Raw genomic sequence first — 23,783 nt, 5'->3', positions numbered from 1 at the left:
CACAAAATGCTAGCCAAAACAAATTAACTTCAACTTGTGTCAAAAATGGAACCTTACACTTATTCATCGTTGGAAATGCTTACAAAGTTTATGAACATTGATGTTTCATCTAACCATATTGTTATGGTACTTTTGGTAATAGGTTTAGCAACCTTTTACTTTGCATGTAGAAGAAAAGTACACATTTATTTGATAGATTTTAATTGCTATTGTCCTCCAAGTTCTTATAGACTACCTAAAGCAATGTTTGAAGAGAATAATGCTTATGATGAAATGGAACAAGAAGCCGTTGACTTCATAAGTAAAATCAGTGCGAAATCTGGATTCAGCGATGAAACGTCGATTCCTCCGTCTCTTGCTCAAATACCTAAAGTTAAAGCTCTCACATTTGCACTCGAAGAAGCTGAAACAATAATGTTTACAGCAGTCAAAGATCTTTTAGCAAAAAACAAAATCAACCCGAAATCCATCGATATTTTGATAACTAACAGTAGCATTTTCTGTCCTACGCCGTCTCTTAGTTCAATGGTGGTTAACAAGTTCATGATGAGAAGCGACATCATGAGCTTCAATTTATCAGGTATGGGATGCAGTGCTGGAATTATAGCAGTTAGTCTTGCTAAAGACTTGTTGAGAGTTCATAGGAACTCAATGGCTTTAATAGTAAGCACAGAGACACTTAGTTTAAATTGGTACACAGGGAAAGTTCCATCTATGCTACTAACTAATTGCTTATTCAGAATGGGAGGATCAGCTATATTGATGTCTAGTAGGCTTCAAGATAAGCATAAGGCGAAATATGAGCTACAACATATTGTAAGAACAATCAATGCATATGATGATCAATCTTATGCATGTGTCTACCAGAATGTGGATTCGGAGAACAAGGAAGGTGTATCGATATCAAAGAATATAGTTAATGTTTGTGGTGATGTGTTGAAGAAGAACATTGGTACATTAGGACCATTGGTTTTGCCATGGAGGGAGCAGTTCCTGTATGTGATTTCGATTCTTTGTTACAAACTATGTAGTAGAAGAACAAGCATATATACTCCAAAATTTAACAGGGCTTTTGAGCATTTCTGCATACATTCAGGAGGAAGAGCTGTTATACAAGCCATTGAAAGAAACTTGAAGCTAAAAGAACTGGATGTGGAGCCATCAAAAATGACTTTATATAGATTTGGAAACACTTCATCTGCTTCAATTTGGTATGAGTTGTCCTACATAGAAGCAAAAGGGAGGATGAAATGTGGAGATAGGGTGTGGCAAATTGCCTTTGGAAGTGGATTCAAGTGTAACAGTGCAGTATGGAAATGTCTAAGTGATGTTAAGCCTGATATCACCACTGCTTGGAGGGACACAATACACTCATACCCAGTAGATATTTTGTGAACAATTTGATATGAATTATGAACACATTTAATTGTTCTTGAACTTTGTTTGACTTGCATAAATGTGAAACCAGAATATCCTATCTCATTTAGATTGTAATATAACTAAAATATGTAAGTACTAATTTTTGTTCAAAGCTGTTAGATTTAGTTTTACATATGAACTGCTCCAGAAGTATGAATAAATAATTGTACATCAAGATCCCCATGTAAAAGCACATCTAATCAAAATCCCTTGTCTATGTCAGTTGCATTACTTGAGCGAATAAATTAGGCACGTGTAACTAGAATCGACGAATGTCTTTGGGAGGCCTGAAGTTAAGGGGGTGTGTTTCTGGAGTGGCATTGTCATCTTCTTTCCACATTTTTATGGTCTTGTCGGCTTCGCATGATATAAGCCTTGTACCGGTGACATCATAGGTTAAAGCATAGATACCAGCCTCACTGTCCAGTGAACCTGTATAAGAGGGGAGGTTGGGGAAAGATGAAAATAGATGAGTATTTATTGTCAAAACCATAGTGTATGTAGTAGAACTAACTATAGCATCAAAATGAACATGTAAAAGGAGCCAAATATGCATACCAGGTTGTACAATTGTTTGAGATTGCTGGAAATTGTGACCACTCTTCCAATCCCAGAACCACATACTGCCATTGTCACCTGAAACAGGGAAAAGTAAGAAGCTTAAAATTGAATTCCATATGAAAAGTCAAGATTATCACATGATCGCTAAAAAACGGGACGATATTTATCTGATTTACTCTATCAAACAATCCCCAGCAAAGTTTTATTAAGTTATAGGCGAATACCTCCAGTAACCATAACACCCTCCTCATTGACAGCCATTGCATTGATAATAGTTTTCTGTTGAGAACTGCACATACAGCAAATAATGAAAACACGTCAGTTATTATAAAACAGTCTTTTTCCAACTGATATCTTTGAAGCAGTATAACTTGAACATGAAGATTAATTATAGACAACAAATAAATTGTACTAGGTTTTGTGATTTATCTCACAGGAAACTATCTGATTCTTTAGTAATAGTGGAGTATGGAGATGCTAAACTGATACCATTCTTTTTCTATGAGTATATCTCGTTTATTATCTTGCCTTCTCTGTTTTCTGGCATTTGTATTAGTTGCAGCTTGCATGATTTCAGTTCTATGCTAGAAGCTTAGAGTTCAGTAAGTTACATTAATCATTAAATCAGTTGCACTGTCTCCAGCCTCTATGTATACCCAAGACTGTATTGTAATCTTTTTTTTAAGATTCACTTTTCTCAGAATTTGAGTTGGGCCTAACTCATTCCTACAAAACCGGCTTGTAGGGTGAGGATTGCCCCCCACTTACATAAACACAACACAGGCGGCCATATCTCTAAGCAACGTGGGACTAAATCTACCCCTTCAAAGCCAACACAATGAAGGCGTTAGGGGTGCAATGATGCAAGCCAAAGTGCCGCAATTAAGGCGACTGGGGGCAAACCGCAATTAAGGCGTAAAGTCCAACACACCCCCTCACGCTTGGGCCTCAATGAACCCGGAGCGTGTGCAGGAAGCCCAACAATAGATCTAGGATAGGCTCTGATACCATCTCAGAATTTGAGTTGGGCCTAACTCGTCCCTACAAAACTGTTTTGAAGGGATGAGTTAGGCCCAAATTAAATTCTGAGAATTTTAGTAACAGTTAACTATTCCAGTTCACTCTCATTTTCTCTCTTATACCATAAACCCAATGGTATCACAACCTTGATTCAATCATCAATGGCCCCCATACAATTACAATCAACCTTCATTTTTCGCTCCTCTACCATAAACGATAAACCTAATAGTTAATGATCCCCCTAATCGCACAAGTTTGATAAGAATAAGTTAATGAACTCACAGCATATTGTGACAAAATTCTCCTTTTGGAAGGGTGAACTTTTTAATATTATCAGCCGATGCAGATGCAAAAGCTTGCCTGCAGCCAAAAAAGAAGGGGCAAGACTTAGAAGACAGAATAAAATAAAACAAATTTAAATATTTAAGAAAATCAACCATAGTTAAGTAGCTAATCATTCTACACATAACAGCCAATTGATATTGAAGACATACTCTTTAGGATGTGGAGCCATAGCTCGAACAGACTTTTTATGGTTTGTAAGAGTTAACATTGTTTTACCTGCATGAACACATTGTGTAAGACTGAGTACAAAACACGCACAGGAACATTCAAGTGCATATAATCACAACACAAGCAGAGAAAAACAAGATATGAAAATTCATCAATAAATTACCATATCTAAGGTCCCACATCTTGATTGTAGAGTCATGAGAACCAGTGACAACTTGAGGGTCCTATTAACAAAAATGAGCCAGAATAAGGACCCCAGAGTAAGGAAAAAAAGAAGGCATAATAGTTTAAAACTATATTAGGACATATCTCAAAGCTGAATTTGAATGCTGAAGTATGTGTACACATTTATCATATTAAAGAGCTTGTAGTGGAACTAAGCCAATCAGAAGATAACCTACATGCCAGTCTTACTGATATCGGCATGTCAGAGGACAGAACTGGGGACATGTAGACTACTGACCGTACAACATTATGATTGTCAAAATAAAAAATATAGACAACAGAAGAATCTACATACCGTTGGCCGCGTGAACACAGAGCAGACGGTGTTCTCATGACCTGAAAGAGCATGAATCTGCATTTTACTACGTATGTCCCAGACCTGAAAATTTAGTATCATCAAAGCATAATGATCACATTCTACTTCCTTTATAATATATTTAAGTAAATAATGGAATGAATGAGCAGAAAACATTGCTTCCACCTAAATCTAAATATATTATCAAGTAACTATATCAACAAAGTCCATACCCGGCAGACAGAATCACGTCCCCCAGTCAGCAAAATGTCAATTGTAGGATGAATAGCCAAGCAATAAACACCACTAAGATGGCCATGATAAGACCTAATAACCTAAATAACATATTATAACATGATTTAGTGGGGTTAGACATTTGATAGAGTTCAGTAAATTGCTGAAATATTTACCAGAAAAACAAATACTGAAATGGGGATTTGACCTTATTCTGTTCAAGATCCCAACATTTAACTTGTTTATCGTCACCAGCAGAAAACATGTACGTATGTTTGCTGCTAATAGCAAGGCCTGCAAGAAAGCACATTGTTAATACTAATTCAGTTTACAATAGCTACTACCACTATTGAATATTTATACCTTGGCTCCTCACCTCTTACTTGTTCGATGTGGCCCGTTAATGTGAGTTTTAGAACACCACTTGCCAGGTCCCATATCTGCCCAAATGAACAAATTAGCAAAAAACATCCAAAGCTTAAAAACTCGACATGAATAAGTTAATAAACTATTTCAAAGTTCCTAGAATCAGTTAGTAGCAAATATATGGTACTAATGAGCCAATATTTATAATTAATAAACAATTGACATGTGGTGTCCAGATGACTCTAAGAAAAAAACACAGAGAAAGTTAATTGATAATATTTAACAAAAAAAGTAGCAGTTTAAAAATTTAAATCAGAAATTAATTAACAAAAGGCATAAGCATAGTGAAGCAGTTCACAAGCAAAACATACACCGTGTATGGCACAGATTGCTGTACTAGTTACAACTTACAAAGACAATGGTTTTAGATTGAATTACAAATAAATAAAGTAACCCACAGAATAAACAGATCAACATGGGTCACCAAGTTCTCCGTTTTACCAACATGCCTTTTCATAACAATCAACTATGACATGCATTTTGTGATCAAATACCTTGATAGTTCGATCTGCAGAACCAGTGGCAAACCATGTATTACTGGGATCAACTGCAACAGATCTCACCCATCCTAAGTGACCACTGATGACCTACAGAAAATAAATCATTGTTAAACTTCTCAGCTAAAGTTGTCAGTAGTATTATAATTTGAAGGGTTTTCAGAAAAATTATGTCCGCCAGGCCTGATTAGAATGAAAATTTTAAGACATTTGCAAACATAAAAACCAATTATTCTGGATACAATATCATATCAGCATATGAATACCCAAGTTTTCAGTTGAAATGGTGTAGAACCATACTGTCAGCAGAGTAGTCAAACCCGGAGAGCAGCCAGAGCAGCCGACCCCAAAAATGGGATAGAGGGACAGTATAGTGGTATGGCCGCTATTTGATCATTTTTTGGATAAATTACATTAATAATAATTATAAACATACAAAGTGAGAGAGGTAAGGGAGGAATTTGTGATTTTTCTTTTGAACGGATGAAGTGCAGAAACGTCGGTGAAGGAAGGTTAGGGTTGAGTCTCAACTCAAATTTAATTGAAAAACCCAAAATTACCCTTAATGTTTAAAATTAGGGGTAATTTTGATTTTTCAGAGGGGAAAAGAATAGCGGGACAAAAACCGCTGTGGACCAAGAACCGCTCTGCTCCCGCTACACGCTATTTACCCAATTGGGGCCGCTATATGGCTAAGGCTCTTCCCATAGCGGCCAGCCTCAGCTTCGCTATAGTGGGTTAGCGCCGCTATCGACTACTCTCTCAAAGAGAGGTCTGTTGCACTCTTCTTTGCTGTAAAGCACTACTATTGCTTTAAATAGATTTCAAAAAATATATATTTTTAACAGCACAGTGGACACCAACACAGACATCTTTCGTTATTATCGAGCACAAAATTTTGGTGATTAACAGAACAAACCCTTGTGTAATGTAAAAACAGGTTCCTTGGCTAAACAACAAGCTAGAGAACCAGATATCTCCAGCTACATTTGTTTAGGGTCAGAGAATCTGAGAGTGAAAAAGAACAAACCCAAATGCCCCCCTCTATCATTAAGTAGTTAAAAAAAGTGGTCAAGTAGTTCTCACCCTGTAGTTTTTCCATGGTGCATGCCACACAGGTCGTGGCCATTTACTTGGCATTCTTTCCATCAAAGCAGATGTGGAGAAATTCCTGTAATACAGAAACTACAACAGTTTAGTCAAAAAGGTCAAACCAACAGAATATCCATCCTGTATACATTCATGTTGAGTGATCATAGAAAACAGTGTGCAGAACCAAGTTAATGAGGATCGAGATAAGCTCTTAAAAGATAAAGGCATCGAGAGAAAGCCAGAACCTTTCGGATGAGCCAGAGGAAGGAATAACTACTGTACTTTTTCCCTGAGAACCGAGACCATTCCTGTAAAGAAACAAAAACATAAGAACCAATAGTATTTAACAGCCTTTCAAAAAAATTGCATGATGTGTGTGACAGAATCTATGTTTCATTCCGAAACTATGGCTTTCCTTTCTACAACGGCACGGAATAGTAATGAAAATCAATTTCAAGATACTGTAGTAAAATTTAAGAATATACAGAAAAAAATATCAGAACACGAGAAAAGTTAAATCCAACAGAATACTTCCCAAGGCATGGAATCCTTTTATTTTCTTCTTTTGCAAATAAAATGGCACAAACTTCCATCAACTTTAGCAATTGTTAATTTTGTCATAAACAGTTTCATAAAATAATGAAACCCAAAGACACTCGTCATAAAAATATTTTAGAATGCTGAACACCACGTGATTCATTCGCAAGCACAACATATGATACAAATCCTAACTGTTATAGAAGCTAATGTATCAGAATTTAAACATAATAATTGTCGAATTAAGAAGCAAATATTTGACAACAATGACTCAAACAGATTACTGGCAAGTAAAAATTGTCACTAGCCAACATATATGCACAAAGTTTAAAAATATATATATATTCTTACGTTGAAGTGGATGGCATGGCTGGACCAACAACCAAAGCTTTTTGGGGCTCTCCTTTCTGAAGATCTGGATTTCCAGGACCTACAATATTAATACACTAATGCATAAGAAACAATAGCAACATTTTAGGCACAAACACCCAGGTCTTCTTAATTTCTAAAGAATAATTACATGAAAAATACTAAATAAGATACCATGTCAAAACTCCAAATAAAAGGGAGAAAAAACTTGGGATAGGACAGGACTTCAAAGAGAATCAAATCAACCAACCTAAAACAAACAATTACAAGGAAAGGCATAATCCACAAGGCGACACATCAAAAACCCAAATCCAAATCCGTTTTTCTTATAACATCATAGTATATTAAAAGAAAAATATAAGTTCAAAATTCAATAGTTATCTAAAAAAGGAACATACAACAAGAGTTAGCATTCTCAAAAATTATTGCCAAAAACCATTGATGCCATAAACAACAAAAAACCAATATTACACTCATAATACAACAACAACCAACAACAAACAAGCTTTATACTACTAAGTGGGGTCGGCTACATACAACAACAACCAACAACAAACAAGCTTTATACTACTAAGTGGAGTCGACTACATGGATTAACTTTCACCATAATGTTCTATTGAAGACCATGCTTTTATCCAAATCGTTAATCTCGAGATCTTTCTTAATATTATCTCAATATTACACTCATAATGATACAATAAAATAACGGCAATGTATCATATCAACCCACAAGTCAATTCATCATTATACCACTAGCTAGATAATTCATATCAATAAACCGAGACGATAACTATTATTATAAGTATCATATTCATATTCATACCTGCTAGAGCAAGTGCGTTAGAAGACCCTGCTTGTTGAGAGCTATCCTTTGTCTGCTGGGGAGGTTGAGTAGTGTTTTTAATTCCACCATACTCAGCATTTACCTAATTTAATCACAAACCACGTTAGCATAACCGCATCTATTCATAATTACCCCACAAACAAAAAAACTTGATAACCCTAATACAAATCCAAAATGTACACAATTCACATCTACGCTTAATCAATGGCTCTAAGATTACTAAACTAAATATGAAACTAACCTTGTAACTGATTCGAATTTGCTTGCTGCATGATAACAAAGACAGAAAAACATAAGTGAACTAGACGATGCATAAAAAGATGGAGAATTGATAAAAGAAGAGGAGAAAAAGTACCTTTGGAGATCGGGAGGAACGAGTTGTTGGTGAACGGGGGAGAAGAGGTCGAGGGCGCGTTTGAGGGATTTGAAGCTTAGCTTCTTCAGTGATTGTGGTTCTACTGGTTCTACCTCCATTACGACGACGTTTAAGATGTGTTCTGGTTTAGGGTTTTTTTCACACTCGCTGATTCAGTGAAGTGATAATGGGAATGGAATAAAACGCTGCGTTTTGGTTCCGATGGTTACAATTACAACCGGAACGCTGCGTATCTTCCGCTTCTGTTTGTGAATAAGGCCCTTATTAGTTTCCCTTTTAAAGATATATTTTTAAACACATATGCATTTAGTTTCCCAAAAATATAAATATTATTTTATTTAATTATTAGTATTTTTTATTTTAGCATTTTCTTAAAACACAAATTAGTACCATTTTTTCTTTATTATTTAAAATCCAATCGAAAACAAAGAAATTCAATTGAGTTGAGTATAGGTTTCTGCTAAACCGCCCACAAACACGATTCAAAATCCATGACCCTAACAACAAATAACGAACCTAACCCTAACAACAAATAACGAAACTAACCCTAAAATTTCAAAACTGAACTAAAAATGATCAAAGTGTATATACCACTTCCTAGGAATGTAGAGCTCGGTGATTTGTCCTTCATCGTTCTGCATCTTGAGGTTTGTTGTGAAATAGCCTTGAAAAAAGCGAGACAAACCTGAATCAAAATATAACGTAGTAGATATTAGAAACGTATTTTGAGTTTGAAAGAGAATGAAAAAAGCGAGACAAACCTGAATCAAAATTTAACGTAGTAGATATTACAAAGCTATTATAAATCCCAAACCCTAATAACTCTTTTTGTTTTAATGGGCCGAGTTTTGGAACATAAGCCCAATTAGTTTCACAAAATGGACTAGCAAAAATTGGGTATAGAAGAAAAGAGACTTTAACTTACTCAAAGTTTCTATCATTTTCAAAATTTATTCACACAAAATGCAAATTTTAAATCTCTCAAACCGATATCAAAAATTCTTTAGAAAAAATAAGTAACATATTGGATACCAAGTTTTAATTTTAGATCACAGGTTAAATTCTTCCAAGAAAATATATGTGACTTAGTGAAACTTTTTTTTTAAAATGTGATGTATTTTAAAAATGTAATTAGTTGTAAAATAGAGTTTTCTATATTTAAATTTTAAATTTATCATTTTATATCATAAAATCAATAAATATTTTGTAAAATATTCATACAAAAATATACGTACATATAAAAATATATTCATACAATAATACAACCATTAAATAATAAAATTGACGAAATAACAAATGTATGCAAATATATATGTATGTGCAAATATTTTATAATAGGAACACAACTTCCATGGCATTCATCAATGTAAATAAAGGGGGGGAAATTAGGAAACTATGACCTTTTTGTTTTGTATGTATAATAAAAAATCAGCGTTAATTGAAACATGTTCAACAACTTCACTTAAACGTGATGTGTCCAAAAGATATATGAATAACATTTGATTTGTCAGTGTTTTTGGTATAATACATATATCTCTCATTATGAATTAGACTCAACAAATGTTGCATTTCAGTCAATGGACCTCTCTTGCTCGTTTTGTATGTAGATCTTGCCTTATACACATGTGTAACACTCGTTAGATTTTTTAGATCTCTATCTTTAAAAGCATTAACTATGTACTTTGGAGTCGTGTTGTATTTTGTCATGTCATTCACAAACTATATTTCATTATGTTTTAAACGACCTAACATGTCATGATCACCTAAATTCGTAGTTAGTTCATGATTGTGAATTCCACTCCTAACTATCACCTTCCAACCGCTATCACTTGGCACAAATCTCGGCTTAAATATATATATTTAACTTTCATACTAAAAGTTTTTTAGAGGAATTCTTCTTCTTGTAGTTTCCTCCTCTCACAATCCATAATCAATGTAAAATCTATAGAGGAACCATCCACCTTATGAGCGCACAAAGAAAACATATTGAATGAACTGCCAAAATTTACAAAATGGGCTAAAAATTTGTTATACGAAAATTTTAAGAAATTCAATTATTTCCTACTTCTTTTAATATATCCGAAAATTTTGCCGGATTTTCCAAAAATTCTGTAAATAAAATAGATTTTTAAACAAACACGGTATAAATGCACCAGATTTTTTTGAAGTATGGAGATTATCTGTTTAGAGCTTTGAAGTAAGGAGATTTGAAGTAAGGAAATTTTCTCCCGCGCGGATGAGACTGGAGGGAAAAGGTCCTCCGATGACACTTTGAAGCGAGGATTGAGAAAGTATCATCCGCCCCGCAGATTAATCACATAATCTCCATCATTTATTTTAAAATCTAATGGTTCAGATTCATTTTCATATTCTCATATAAAAATATGACAAATGTATTTAAATATACTTTAAAGAGTAAATATAGGAGAAAATTGCATATGTGTAGGAGAAAATTATTCACTTGTCATATTTTTATTAAAAAAAAAGTATAAACCACACCTAAAAAATTATATCTAAGTTTTTTCAATATATATAATATTTAATTATATAATTTTATATGTTTTTTTAATAAAGAATTTAATACATTAAAAATTAAGATTAATTAATATATGTTTATGCGTGATAGCAACATGTTTTGTTGAATTTTTTTTATATAGAAAATGATATTAACAATTACCAATGTTTATGTTTTTTTTTTTGTTATTAATGTAAGATGTATTTTTATTTTTTAAAAAAGAAATATGCAAAATATATGTGAATTTTTTAAAGAAAATATAACGAAATACTATTGTCATAGTTTTAACTAAAAATTATATAAATTTTTTGAAGATTTAATCTTTGTGGATCTATATGGAAATTGTGAGGATGGCGATAGAAAAAAATATTTTTTTTGTAATGAAAATCGGGGATGAGGACGGAAAGATTGGACGGATAAATGGAGAATAAGAAAGAATCCTTCGAACATTCTCTATCACGATTGACATCTCTAGTGATGAAGATGATGACAACATATTATAGTGAGAAACTTAGGCCATCTCCAACGGCAAACAATTGTCGTTTCGTACGCCAGCTGGAAGCAAATGGTAAAATTAAAGTTCCACCACGCATGCCAACGTTCAAATGCATCGCAACGGTAATTTTAAATAAAATATTAATATAAGTTGGAAACAGTAAAATATTAATATTAGTTGGAAACTGTGCTATGCAACGACTCTTTTGCTTTTTTTTTAATTTTAATAATGTGCTATGCAACGCCTCTTTGGCTTTTTTTTTAATTTTTTTTATTTTAATAATTTATTTGGTTATAAATAGAAGCAAATGTTAGTCAAATTTTATCACACAAATTTATTCCTTACTCCTAGTATTTTAAATTTTTCTCTCACAATTTCATCTTATTAGCCTTCAATTGAGCATATATTTTACCAAATTTTTCATCTTCTTTGTTCAAATCATTATTGTTAAGGTCAAATGGACCCTAATCAATATAATTTTCAACAATCTATGTTCCATCTCATGCAAAATCAGCAAAATTCTAATCCTCAAAATTTTCAATTTCCCTCACCGTCAACAAACTCTACCGTATTTTTTCCGCCACCAAACAACCCAAATATTTATTTTAGACCAACGATAAATACTCATGGGATGAATTTTTCTCATCATGAACCCGAAACACCAAATGGGTTTATGTCTGAACGCCAAGTTCCACAATTTTCAACTCAAGTTGGTATTAAAAATATTACAATTGAAAAAGAACAAAGGCGTACTATTAAAAAAAAACTCGAGAGGTATTCACAAGGGAAGAGGATACACTTCTTATGCAATCATGGATCAATATTTCAAAGGATCCAATTGTGGGAGTTGATCAAAAAGTCGATAGCTTTTGGTTAAGAATCACCGATAATTATAACCAATATCGTGGGCAGTCACGAGAAAAGCTACAAGGCCAATTAAAATCTCGATGGCATCGAATAAATGGCCTTGTTCAAAAATTTGTTGGGTGTTACAAACAAGTTGTTCGTGAAAAAAAAGTGGGGCATCAGAGAAAGATATCTTAGTCAATGCACATGCTTTTTTTGAACAAGATGAAGGTGCACCATTCAATCTTGAGTATGCATGGCGGCTTTTAAAAGATGAACCTAAATGGATGGGAGCATCCACCGAAAATTCTTCAAAGAGAACAAAGAATTCTGTTAGCGGTGCATACACGGCATCGCCATACTCAGAGACACCTTCAAGTTATGAGTTTAACTCATCATCTCCAATGGAGGGTCCAATGGGACAAAAGGCGGCAAAACGAAAAGTTAAGGCAAAGGAAAATGCAAATGCAACTGAACCTCCTTCTATTGTTATTTCTGATACTGGAAAACCTAGCACGACTTAAGGAGGAAGAAAACAAACTAGTCAAGGAAAATATGGAGTTTGAAGCACGACTTAAGGAGGAAGAAAACAAATTAGTCAAGGAAAAGATGGAGTTTGAAGCAATGCAATTCATAATGTTAGACACTTCTAAGGTGAACGATAGTCAACGTGAATTTCATGAAAAACGTTGTAATAACCTAAAAGAAAAATATGGATGGTAATAATATGCAATGTTCTAGTATTTATTATATTTAAATATTATGTAGTATCAACACCTATTGTAATAAGATGCAACATTCTAGTATTTATTATATTTAAAAATTATGTAGTACTTGTTATGTATCAACAACTATTGTAATAAGATGCAACGTTCTAGTATTTATTGTATTTAAATATTATTTAAACTAGTTGTTATTCAAACTAGCCGTTATTCAAATTATCCGTTATTCAAACTAGCCGTTATTCAAACTAGCCGTTATTCAAAGTAGCCGTTATTCAAACTAGCCGTTATTCAAACTAGCCGTTATTCAAACTAGCCTTATATATACTTTCATTCTTTTCTCACTTTTCTACCACCATCTCTCATTCTTCTATCATTTTTTCTATCACCCTTCTCTCATTCTTCAATCATTTTTCTATCACTTTTCTCTCACTTCAATGGATTCAAACAATTCATACAACCTCAACAAACTATTTTGGGAGGTGATTGAAGAAGAACTTATGGACAACACAGATAAAGAACTATTGTTGTCAATGCTCGAGAAGGAACGTCAATATGGAAATTCTTCAAAGAAAAAAAGAAGATTAGTGATACATTGGAATCGTGAAGAAGGGAATATACGATTATTCAATGACTACTTCTCAGAAAATCCAGTATACACAGATGCCCAATTCCGTAGAAGGTTTAGAATGCATAGGCATTTGTTTCTTTGAATTGTAGAAACCCTTGGAAATCATGATGAATATTTTCAAATGAGGGTCGATGCAACTGGTAAAATGGGTCTTTCACCATTGCAGAAGTGTACTTCTGCTATTCGTATGTTGGCATATGGATCTTCCGCTGACAATGTAGACGAATATGTTCGAATTGGTGAAATCATTGCAATTAAGTGCTTATTGAGACTCGTAAGGGGCGTGAATGAGGTATTTGGGGCCGAGTATTTGAGAAGGCCTAATAACAATTATGTTGAGCATCTTTTACAAATGGGGGAGTCACGTGGATTTCCAAGCATGCTAGGTTCCATTGATTGTATGCATTGGGAATGGAATAATTATCTTGTTGCATGGAAAGGACAGTTTTGTCGAGGTGATCATGGTAAACCCACGATCATGCTTGAAGCAGTGGCATCACAAGACTTATGGATTTGGCATGCATTTTTTGGTATTGCAGGTTTAAGCAATGACATTAATATGCTAAACCAATCCAATGTGTTTAACGATATTTTGGAAGGACGTGTTGCTGATGTGCAATATACAATCAATGGAACTCCATATAATATGGGGTATTATTTAGCGGATGGTATATATCCTGAGTGGGCTACATTTGTCAAGACCATTTCAATGCCGCAAGGAGAAAAGAGAAAACTATTTGCACAACACCAAGAATCAGCTAGAAAGGATGTGGAACAAATTTATAAGTTGAGCTTTATCAAAGAATTCACTTACTCCATTCCTACTCAGTCGCTACGTGAATTGCCCCCATCACTACAAGAATCCAGAGAAGGTCCACTCCGTCCAATCAAAATCTTAGAACTTCCAATCATCTCAAACCTTACTACGATAGTTGGGTTGTCCAAGGTTCCTCGACAAACACTCCTCTTATGGAGGACAATCTCATCATCCCTTCTACTCAACTGGCTTTGACTGTTTCAACTCGAGTCGTTTCGGATCTTACGCATCCTCGTAGTGGCTCTACCACGATCTTATCTATCGCATATACAGTCAGTGAGCTGGCCAGGCTCAACGAATGAATACTACGATAGTAAAAATCGGGCTAGCAACACACACATGTGAGGGAAAAGAGAATTGCTAGTGATGTCTCATGGCAGGGACAAGAATCGACCTGCTCTGATACCAACTGTAACACCTCATACATATATGTCTAGAATAATATGCAGTGATGTTATAAATGGTACAAGAAACATACATAAGCGAAAAAAGACAAGAATATAAAATCATATACAATTCAAGTTTCCTACTAAATGTATATAATCAACTTGTCTTCAATAATACACAGCGGAAAGATAACATCTGACGAGGTCTTCCTGCCATTTGCTTGTCCATAGTCTTCAAAGCAATCTTTCAAGCAATCAGTTTACTTCTAACCTGTTCCTGAAAAATATTAATATAATTGGAGTGAGATTACTAAATCTCAGTGAGTTCCCCTATCTTATGGGTTCACTCAGTTCTACAAGGTTCATGCAATCAAACGGATTCACCGAGAATCCGGGTTTTCCTCACGGCTGGGTACAAGTACAAACAAGGTAACACCACCATTGGAAGTCCCATAACTATCCAATGAGGCAACAACAACAAGCTCAACGCCATCACAAACAAGTATGCAGACCCGTACCCATGTACGAGGAATCCAGGAGTAGAATCTGCCTGTCTACCTAGGTTGCCAAACCACACCCTCGGTGAGTTACTCCTGTACATCGCGTCAAGAGACTCGCACAAGACCACCGCACTATGAGTCAGATGAATCCCATGTGAATTACACCTACTTGGCTACACAATCTCATCTGTGATGAGTTACCGCAGTGACTTCCTAAGTGGTGTCACTACCCCATCAATCATGTATATACGCAGGTGGTTATCCAAATGCGAAGACGCCTACATGACAGTACAAGCCCACCGGGCGAAAGCCTAGTGGCATTGCCTACGTGGCACCACGAGAGGTGAGTCCGAAGTGATGTAGCCTACATGACATCACGACCCCACCATACCAAGCACGCCAATATGTTACATCAAGGTGGGAAACGCCTTTCAAGACCCTCACCTTCATATTGCAATGGTAGCTCAGGTGCATAAACATACCGAGCACGCATGTGTGTCACATCAAGGTGGGAAACGCCATTCAAGACCCTCACCTTCACACCGCAACGGTAAATGATGGACTAAGTCCATAAACAGGCCTTACCACCTAGTAGCTTAAGCTTACTCCGATTCAAGCATACACACATCACCAAGATCACACAGCACAGTATCAACCATCACATAGGAAATCACATCCAAGTGTTCAACCGGAACAAGTGGAAACATCAATAATTATGCCACAATATAATCCATACAATTTGTATTTCACAACATACAAGCATATCCAAAGGATTTCAGTCATATCATGGTCTTATACACTTAAAACACATATTAGAATGCCATACAAGTCATAACAGGCCTTCGTTCCCGATACGAAACGAAACTGCACTCAAATGGGAGAAATATCAATTCTGCATCAGACTAGTTCGCTACAGCGAACTTCTGTTCGCTACAGCGAACTCAAACAGAAGCAAACTTATTTCAATCCAGGTTAGTTCGCTACAGCGAACTTCCAGCGAAGCCCCGATTCGCTACAGCGAAGGAAAGATCGCTACAGCGAATAAATCAATTCAACTCCCAGGTTTATTCGCTACACCATTCGCTACAGCGAACCATTCGCTACAGCGAACTCTGCAAAATCAGCAAAATGCAGAAACGCATTTGGGGTCCCCAAGCCCCAAATTTCTACATGCAGCCATTGACGATCGAATAATAAGCTATAGTAAATATGCATACACTCATTTAGGATAACATTATACAACCTAATAGTTAGGGTAACATCCTAGTCTAAGTTCAACCCAAGGATAACATCTCATTGACATAAACTCAAGGCTAAATTGTGCATATTCTAAAACCAAGCAACACCTAATCATATGCCATAATTTATATATGCATCAAAGTCATGTTATCTAAGCAATATCACATAGAGAACTGAAAGACCTTTCCAACGCTTCTGACGGCATTCCGTTTCGAGTTGTAGAACTCAAGTTATGGTCGTTTTAGTGAAACACAAAAGTGCAGTCTGCAGACATTCGCTGCAGCGAACACAGAGTTCGCTGTAGCGAACCTGACAGTGCAGAATACGAATTTGGGTTCTTTACTCCACTTTTTGCATCCCAAATCACCCCAATTGAAACCCTAACATGTAATGACATACCAGAACATGCAAGGACACCAAAAGAACACATTTTACACCAATTGATTATTCATGCAACAAGTTTATCTCAACTAAACCCTTGACATGCAAAAATCCCAATTTCCTACCCAAAGTTCCTATCTAATGGAACTCACCTCATGCCATGGAGATTCTGGTTTGCATGGTAGAATAATGGAGATGATGATGATACTGATTCTGAGTTTGGAAGGATGAAGAAGATGACTCTACCACTTGATCATGGTCCTTCTTCCATGGTTGTTAAAGCTTCCCACACATGCAAGAGCTTGATGAAGATGATGAACTTCTCTCCTCTTCTCCAAGATTCACGTTTCCTCTTCCTTTCTCTCTTCTAAAATTCTGATTTTGCATCACATAAGAATGAGGTTTGTATCCAAACAAGCCCTTAAGTGGTTCATGTCATGATCAATGACCATATTACCCCTCAACTATATGAAAATTACCGGTTTGCCATGTAGTTCCAATCTAACTATATCTCTTTAATTCTACAAACTTCTCTTTGTCCTTCATAGTGTATAAATATACATTCTTAGACGATATGGGATATTACATTCTCCCCCCCTTAAATAGAATTCGCCCTCGAATTCCTTCCAATCACCATGATAACAAGCTTCTCCCATCTTCTTTCAACGAGGGGATGAACGTTCCTTACATATTCCTCCCTTGGATAAACCTCACGACTTCCATTGAAAGTCATTCCACCCAAGAAACACAACTCATCTATACACTTGTGTCCAAACACTCTTGACTGGGACTGTAGCCCACATACAACATATCTCTTATGATACCCCGCATCAACATACTTCAGAATGATCCCTCCAAGGTTCACAACCTTACTTCTCGCACCGAGTCTGCGTAGCTTTAAGATTCTTGGTAATTCATCCAGTTGGACAATTCTCATCTGAAATGTCTGCTAAGCCCAATCCTACTCAACTTAAGTCACAAAATTTACACTTCCTTCCCTTAGCCTCATTCATCATCTCGAGTCCATACATTCCTGCAATATTGTCTCTTTCTAATGACGACATTCTAGATTCACTTCCAAACGAATCCATAAGGTGTCACGTAGTACTTGTTGAGTTCCTTATTCCCGAATTCTAATTCCCAGATGCTCAAATTGACTTGCTCTAAGTCTACTGTCTCGGTACGACAAATTTTTTACTTCAATCCTTGGTTCAACCTTAGACGACACGACTGCAACTGCAAGCCACAAGGGTGTACAATCCTGCAACTACAACCTTGATATCCGACAATTTCCCATAAAGTTCCACTGACAAAGGGGTAAACTCTAACAGCAGTCCTACAACCATCATCCAAGTTTTCACGCACGCTCATAAGTGCAAAAGACATATCCCCAACGAGTCTCCGTCAAGTGGCATCCTTTACTTGGCTTCATCATTTCAATGGTCACAATACTCACAAGTCAGATCGTCGACCAGGGGAACATCTGATCACACATCAATCATGAAGCCTCCTCTAAGTCGATCCATCAACATTACCTCTCAAGATTGTGGCAGATCACTGAGAGATAGAAACAAACCAAAACATTACTCTAGTGAATTCTCTTAGGAAGATATCTCTATCCCAACACAAATCCTACAAGTAGTTCGTCCATACCCACTACATAATCACCTGGTCTTTCCTATCTGTTGCGCTACTCTGATCTCCACCTGTCATACACTTCTTACAATCCTCTGACTTACACTTTGTCCATCGTCCACTTGGTTCCTTTATTACACCATACTTAGTCTCTTAGTAGCAACAGTTCCTCCTCGGCACTCGTCAAAATACACCACACGCCAGAATCTTAAACACACCCATCGCCCACTACTCCCTAAGGTTGAGTGATCCCAAAAATCAAGTCACCAAATCTTCCATTATTCTGGATTAGGTTCATTCGAACACAACCCGGTCAACATGCCTTGGTTCAAGAACTCTCAAATCCAAATATTTTCTCTGAGTACGAGTTTTCCTTATCTTACCGATATCCAAACCTCACAGCTGCCACGGTAACTCTTCCCAACCATACGACTTCATACTGTTGGTGTGACAATACTTCTAATAACTCACGCGACTTGATTTATGTAATAACCTCTTCTTAGTCGCAATTCAATCACGTAGTCGTCTAAAGCCTTTTTGTCTCTAAAGCTAACACAAAGCTGACTTCTTTGGTTGCGCTATCCCAATGCAACATTTCTAACTGCAAATGTTTAGTCACAAAACAAGAGATCATACTCCGTGCCTCAGACATTCCTGTTTAAAATTCCACGACGCTCCCAAAACCGATGTACCTCTACTTATCCAAGTTCGGCATTGTCCACATCACTGAGGATCTACAGATAATCCTCTAGGTATACCCCCACATCGAGCTAATCCAAGATACACTTCATCCACAATGTAGAAACCTAAAATTCTCACGTGACCACGACCACCCAAGGTCTCCTCATAAGCGTAGCATTAGAATCAAATCCACCTCATTATCATCCGCTCGCATAATCCTGAATCATTGAGCACGACATATGGATCCTTATCCCACCTACCTTATGAGAGTTTCGGGTTCGTGGCTTACGAGTACCAAATCAAGATCCTACCTCGAGTTTCAGATTAACATTGCCCCATATCTATGGAAAAGATGACTCACGCATCCTGTGCGCGACAGCGACACTGTGGCGTTATACTTGTCTGGTAGTACTAACATGGTGGTCCAACTCCGAGGTCATGCAATCAAGTAACTTACCCAGTAGTGTATAACGATCTCCATTCGTATCCTATCGCCACGGTCGACAATTCTTGGACAGGTCTCCCACTGGGGTAATTGCTCCTCGAGTCCTTCTAGTCACACTCCTTAGGATGCTGAAACCTAAGAGTGTTACACGTTCAGGGTTAACCTCCTCTAGACGTAACAAGCTATATCTGACTTAATAAGATTCCAGTTCGGGTTTATGCCAGGTGTGCACTCAGTCACACAGGACACACACAATATTTCTACAGATAACTCCCACCATATCAGAATATCATGGCTACAACAACAATCACAAAATGTGTTCAACCCGCCGATGTTGCAGATAACCACTAGTTCAATCCATCTAAGTACCCAACACCTAGCGTAGTTCTAGGACTCACGCATTTCAGAATGAGCATAGAGATGCAATATCTCCTTCCACCAAAACAGACATCTAAGAAATTTTCCCAATTGGAGGTCACCACTTCCACTTGTTCGATCAGTCCTTCAATGGGTAAGTACCTACTACTTGGGTTACACCAGAACGAGTCAGAGTGTAGCACCTTATCCATCCCAGTACTGCCTAGGACAGAGTAACTAAAAGATCCAACATCTCTGTCCAAACTCCCAAAAGTCTTCCATTCAATCGTTTCTCCATCCATGTATGCTACTGACACCATGATCGAGCAACAAATTTATAAGTTGAGCTTTATCAAAGAATTCACTTACTCCATTCCTACTCAGTCGCTACGTGAATTGCCCCCATCACTACAAGAATCCGGAGAAGGTCCACTCCGTCCAATCAAAATCTTAGAACTTCCAATCATCTCAAACCTTACTACGATAGTTGGGTTGTCCAAGGTTCCTCGACAAACACTCCTCTTATGGAGGACAATCTCATCATCCCTTCAATCGTTTCTCCGTCCATGTATGCTACTGACACCATGATCGAGCAACAAATTTATAAGTTGAGCTTTATCAAAGAATTCACTTACTCCATTCCTACTCAGTCGCTACGTGAATTGCCCCCATCACTACAAGAATCCAGAGAAGGTCCACTCCGTCCAATCAAAATCTTAGAACTTCCAATCATCTCAAACCTTACTACGATAGTTGGGTTGTCCAAGGTTCCTCGACAAACACTCCTCTTATGGAGGACAATCTCATCATCCCTTCTACTCAACTGGCTTTGACTGCTTCAACTCGAGTCGTTTCGGATCTTACGCATCCTCGTAGTGGCTCTACCACGATCTTATCTATCGCATATACAGTCAGTGAGCTGGCCAGGCTCAACGAATGAATACTACGATAGTAAAAATCGGGCTAGCAACACACACATGTGAGGGAAAAGAGAATTGCTAGTGATGTCTCATGGCAGGGACAAGAATCGACCTGCTCTGATACCAACTGTAACACCTCATACATATATGTCTAGAATAATATGCAGTGATGTTATAAATGGTACAAGAAACATACATAAGCGAAAAAAGACAAGAATATAAAATCATATACAATTCAAGTTTCCTACTAAATGTATATAATCAACTTGTCTTCAATAATACACAGCAGAAAGATAACATCTGACGAGGTCTTCCTGCCATTTGCTTGTCCATAGTCTTCAAAGCAATCTTTCAAGCAATCAGTTTACTTCTAACCTGTTCCTGAAAAATATTAATATAATTGGAGTGAGATTACTAAATCTCAGTGAGTTCCCCTATCTTATGGGTTCACTCAGTTCTACAAGGTTCATGCAATCAAACGGATTCACCGAGAATCCGGGTTTTCCTCACGGCTGGGTACAAGTACAAACAAGGTAACACCACCATTGGAAGTCCCATAACTATCCAATGAGGCAACAACAACAAGCTCAACGCCATCACAAACAAGTATGCAGACCCGTACCCATGTACGAGGAATCCAGGAGTAGAATCTGCCTGTCTACCTAGGTTGCCAAACCACACCCTCGGTGAGTTACTCCTGTACATCGCGTCAAGAGACTCGCACAAGACCACCGCACTATGAGTCAGATGAATCCCATGTGAATTACACCTACTTGGCTACACAATCTCATCTGTGATGAGTTACCGCAGTGACTTCCTAAGTGGTGTCACTACCCCATCAATCATGTATATACGCAGGTGGTTATCCAAATGCGAAGACGCCTACATGACAGTACAAGCCCACCGGGCGAAAGCCTAGTGGCATTGCCTACGTGGCACCACGAGAGGTGAGTCCGAAGTGATGTAGCCTACATGGCATCACGACCCCACCATACCAAGCACGCCAATATGTTACATCAAGGTGGGAAACGCCTTTCAAGACCCTCACCTTCATATTGCAATGGTAGCTCAGGTGCATAAACATACCGAGCACGCATGTGTGTCACATCAAGGTGGGAAACGCCATTCAAGACCCTCACCTTCACACCGCAACGGTAAATGATGGACTAAGTCCATAAACAGGCCTTACCACCTAGTAGCTTAAGCTTACTCCGATTCAAGCATACACACATCACCAAGATCACACAGCACAGTATCAACCATCACATAGGAAATCACATCCAAGTGTTCAACCGGAACAAGTGGAAACATCAATAATTATGCCACAACATAATCCATACAATTTGTATTTCACAACATACAAGCATATCCAAAGGATTTCAGTCATATCATGGTCTTATACACTTAAAACACATATTAGAATGCCATACAAGTCATAACAGGCCTTCGTTCCCGATACGAAACGAAACTGCACTCAAATGGGAGAAATATCAATTCTGCATCAAACTAGTTCGCTACAGCGAACTTCTGTTCGCTACAGCGAACTCAAACAGAAGCAAACTTATTTCAATCCAGGTTAGTTCGCTACAGCGAACTTCCAGCGAAGCCCCGATTCGCTACAGCGAAGGAAAGTTCGCTACAGCGAATAAATCAATTCAACTCCCAGGTTTATTCGCTACACCATTCGCTACAGCGAACCATTCGCTACAGCGAATGAAAGTTCGCTGCAGCGAACTCTGCAAAATCAGCAAAATGCAGAAACGCATTTGGGGTCCCCAAGCCCCAAATTTCTACATGCAGCCATTGACGATCGAATAATAAGCTATAGTAAACATGCATACACTCATTTAGGATAACATTATACAACCTAATAGTTAGGGTAACATCCTAGTCTAAGTTCAACCCAAGGATAACATCTCATTGACATAAACTCAAGGCTAAATTGTGCATATTCTAAAACCAAGCAACACCTAATCATATGCCATAATTTATATATGCATCAAAGTCATGTTATCTAAGAAATATCACATAGAGAACTGAAAGACCTTTCCAACGCTTCTGACGGCATTCCGTTTCGAGTTGTAGAACTCAAGTTATGGTCGTTTTAGTGAAACACAAAAGTGCAGTCTGCAGACATTCGCTGCAGCGAACACAGAGTTCGCTGTAGCGAACCTGACAGTGCAGAATACGAATTTGGGTTCTTTACTCCACTTTTTGCATCCCAAATCACCCCAATTGAAACCCTAACATGTAATGACATACCAGAACATGCAAGGACACCAAAAGAACACATTTTACACCAATTGATTATTCATGCAACAAGTTTATCTCAACTAAACCCTTGACATGCAAAAATCCCAATTTCCTACCCAAAGTTCCTATCTAATAGAACTCACCTCATGCCATGGAGATTCTGGTTTGCATGGTAGAATAATGGAGATGATGATGATACTGATTCTGAGTTTGGAAGGATGAAGAAGATGACTCTACCACTTGATCATGGTCCTTCTTCCATGGTTGTTAAAGCTTCCCACACATGCAAGAGCTTGATGAAGATGATGAACTTCTCTCCTCTTCTCCAAGATTCACGTTTCCTCTTCCTTTCTCTCTTCTAAAATTCTGATTTTGCATCACATAAGAATGAGGTTTGTATCCAAACAAGCCCTTAAGTGGTTCATGTCATGATCAATGACCATATTACCCCTCAACTATATGAAAATTACCGGTTTGCCATGTAGTTCCAATCTAACTATATCTCTTTAATTCTACAAACTTCTCTTTGTCCTTCATAGTGTATAAATATA

The 23,783-nt window shown here is 37.1% G+C and overlaps 2 protein-coding genes and 1 pseudogene across 2 annotated transcripts; 2 read left to right on the top strand and 1 right to left on the bottom strand.

The window, feature by feature from the left end:
• The first annotated feature begins 45 nt into the window (after positions 1–45).
• On the top strand, positions 46–1,395 carry LOC131597861 (probable 3-ketoacyl-CoA synthase 21). The gene has a single exon (XM_058870523.1). It carries the CDS (start codon positions 46–48, stop codon positions 1,393–1,395), a length of 1,350 nt encoding a protein of 449 aa, XP_058726506.1.
• Positions 1,396–1,459: 64 nt separating this feature from the next.
• Positions 1,460–9,149, bottom strand: LOC131595212 (protein pleiotropic regulatory locus 1). Its single transcript, XM_058867511.1, has 18 exons — positions 9,000–9,149; positions 8,388–8,650; positions 8,274–8,298; positions 8,012–8,114; positions 7,171–7,249; positions 6,528–6,590; positions 6,277–6,361; positions 5,188–5,280; positions 4,644–4,707; positions 4,476–4,561; positions 4,267–4,368; positions 4,034–4,117; positions 3,677–3,737; positions 3,495–3,561; positions 3,283–3,360; positions 2,205–2,269; positions 1,978–2,055; positions 1,460–1,851 (listed from the first exon to the last, which is right to left on the bottom strand). The coding sequence occupies exons 2-18, from the start codon at positions 8,504–8,506 to the stop codon at positions 1,679–1,681; spliced, it is 1,425 nt and encodes a 474-aa protein (XP_058723494.1). The 5' UTR covers positions 8,507–8,650; positions 9,000–9,149; the 3' UTR covers positions 1,460–1,678.
• Positions 9,150–13,424: 4,275 nt separating this feature from the next.
• LOC131597860 (uncharacterized) lies at positions 13,425–14,630 on the top strand (annotated as a pseudogene).
• The last annotated feature ends 9,153 nt before the right edge of the window (positions 14,631–23,783 follow it).

This window comes from Vicia villosa, linkage group LG4 (genome assembly GCF_029867415.1).
Source record: "Vicia villosa cultivar HV-30 ecotype Madison, WI linkage group LG4, Vvil1.0, whole genome shotgun sequence".
Classification (NCBI taxonomy): Eukaryota; Viridiplantae; Streptophyta; class Magnoliopsida; order Fabales; family Fabaceae; genus Vicia; species Vicia villosa.
This window is presented reverse-complemented; position numbering and strand designations above follow the sequence as displayed.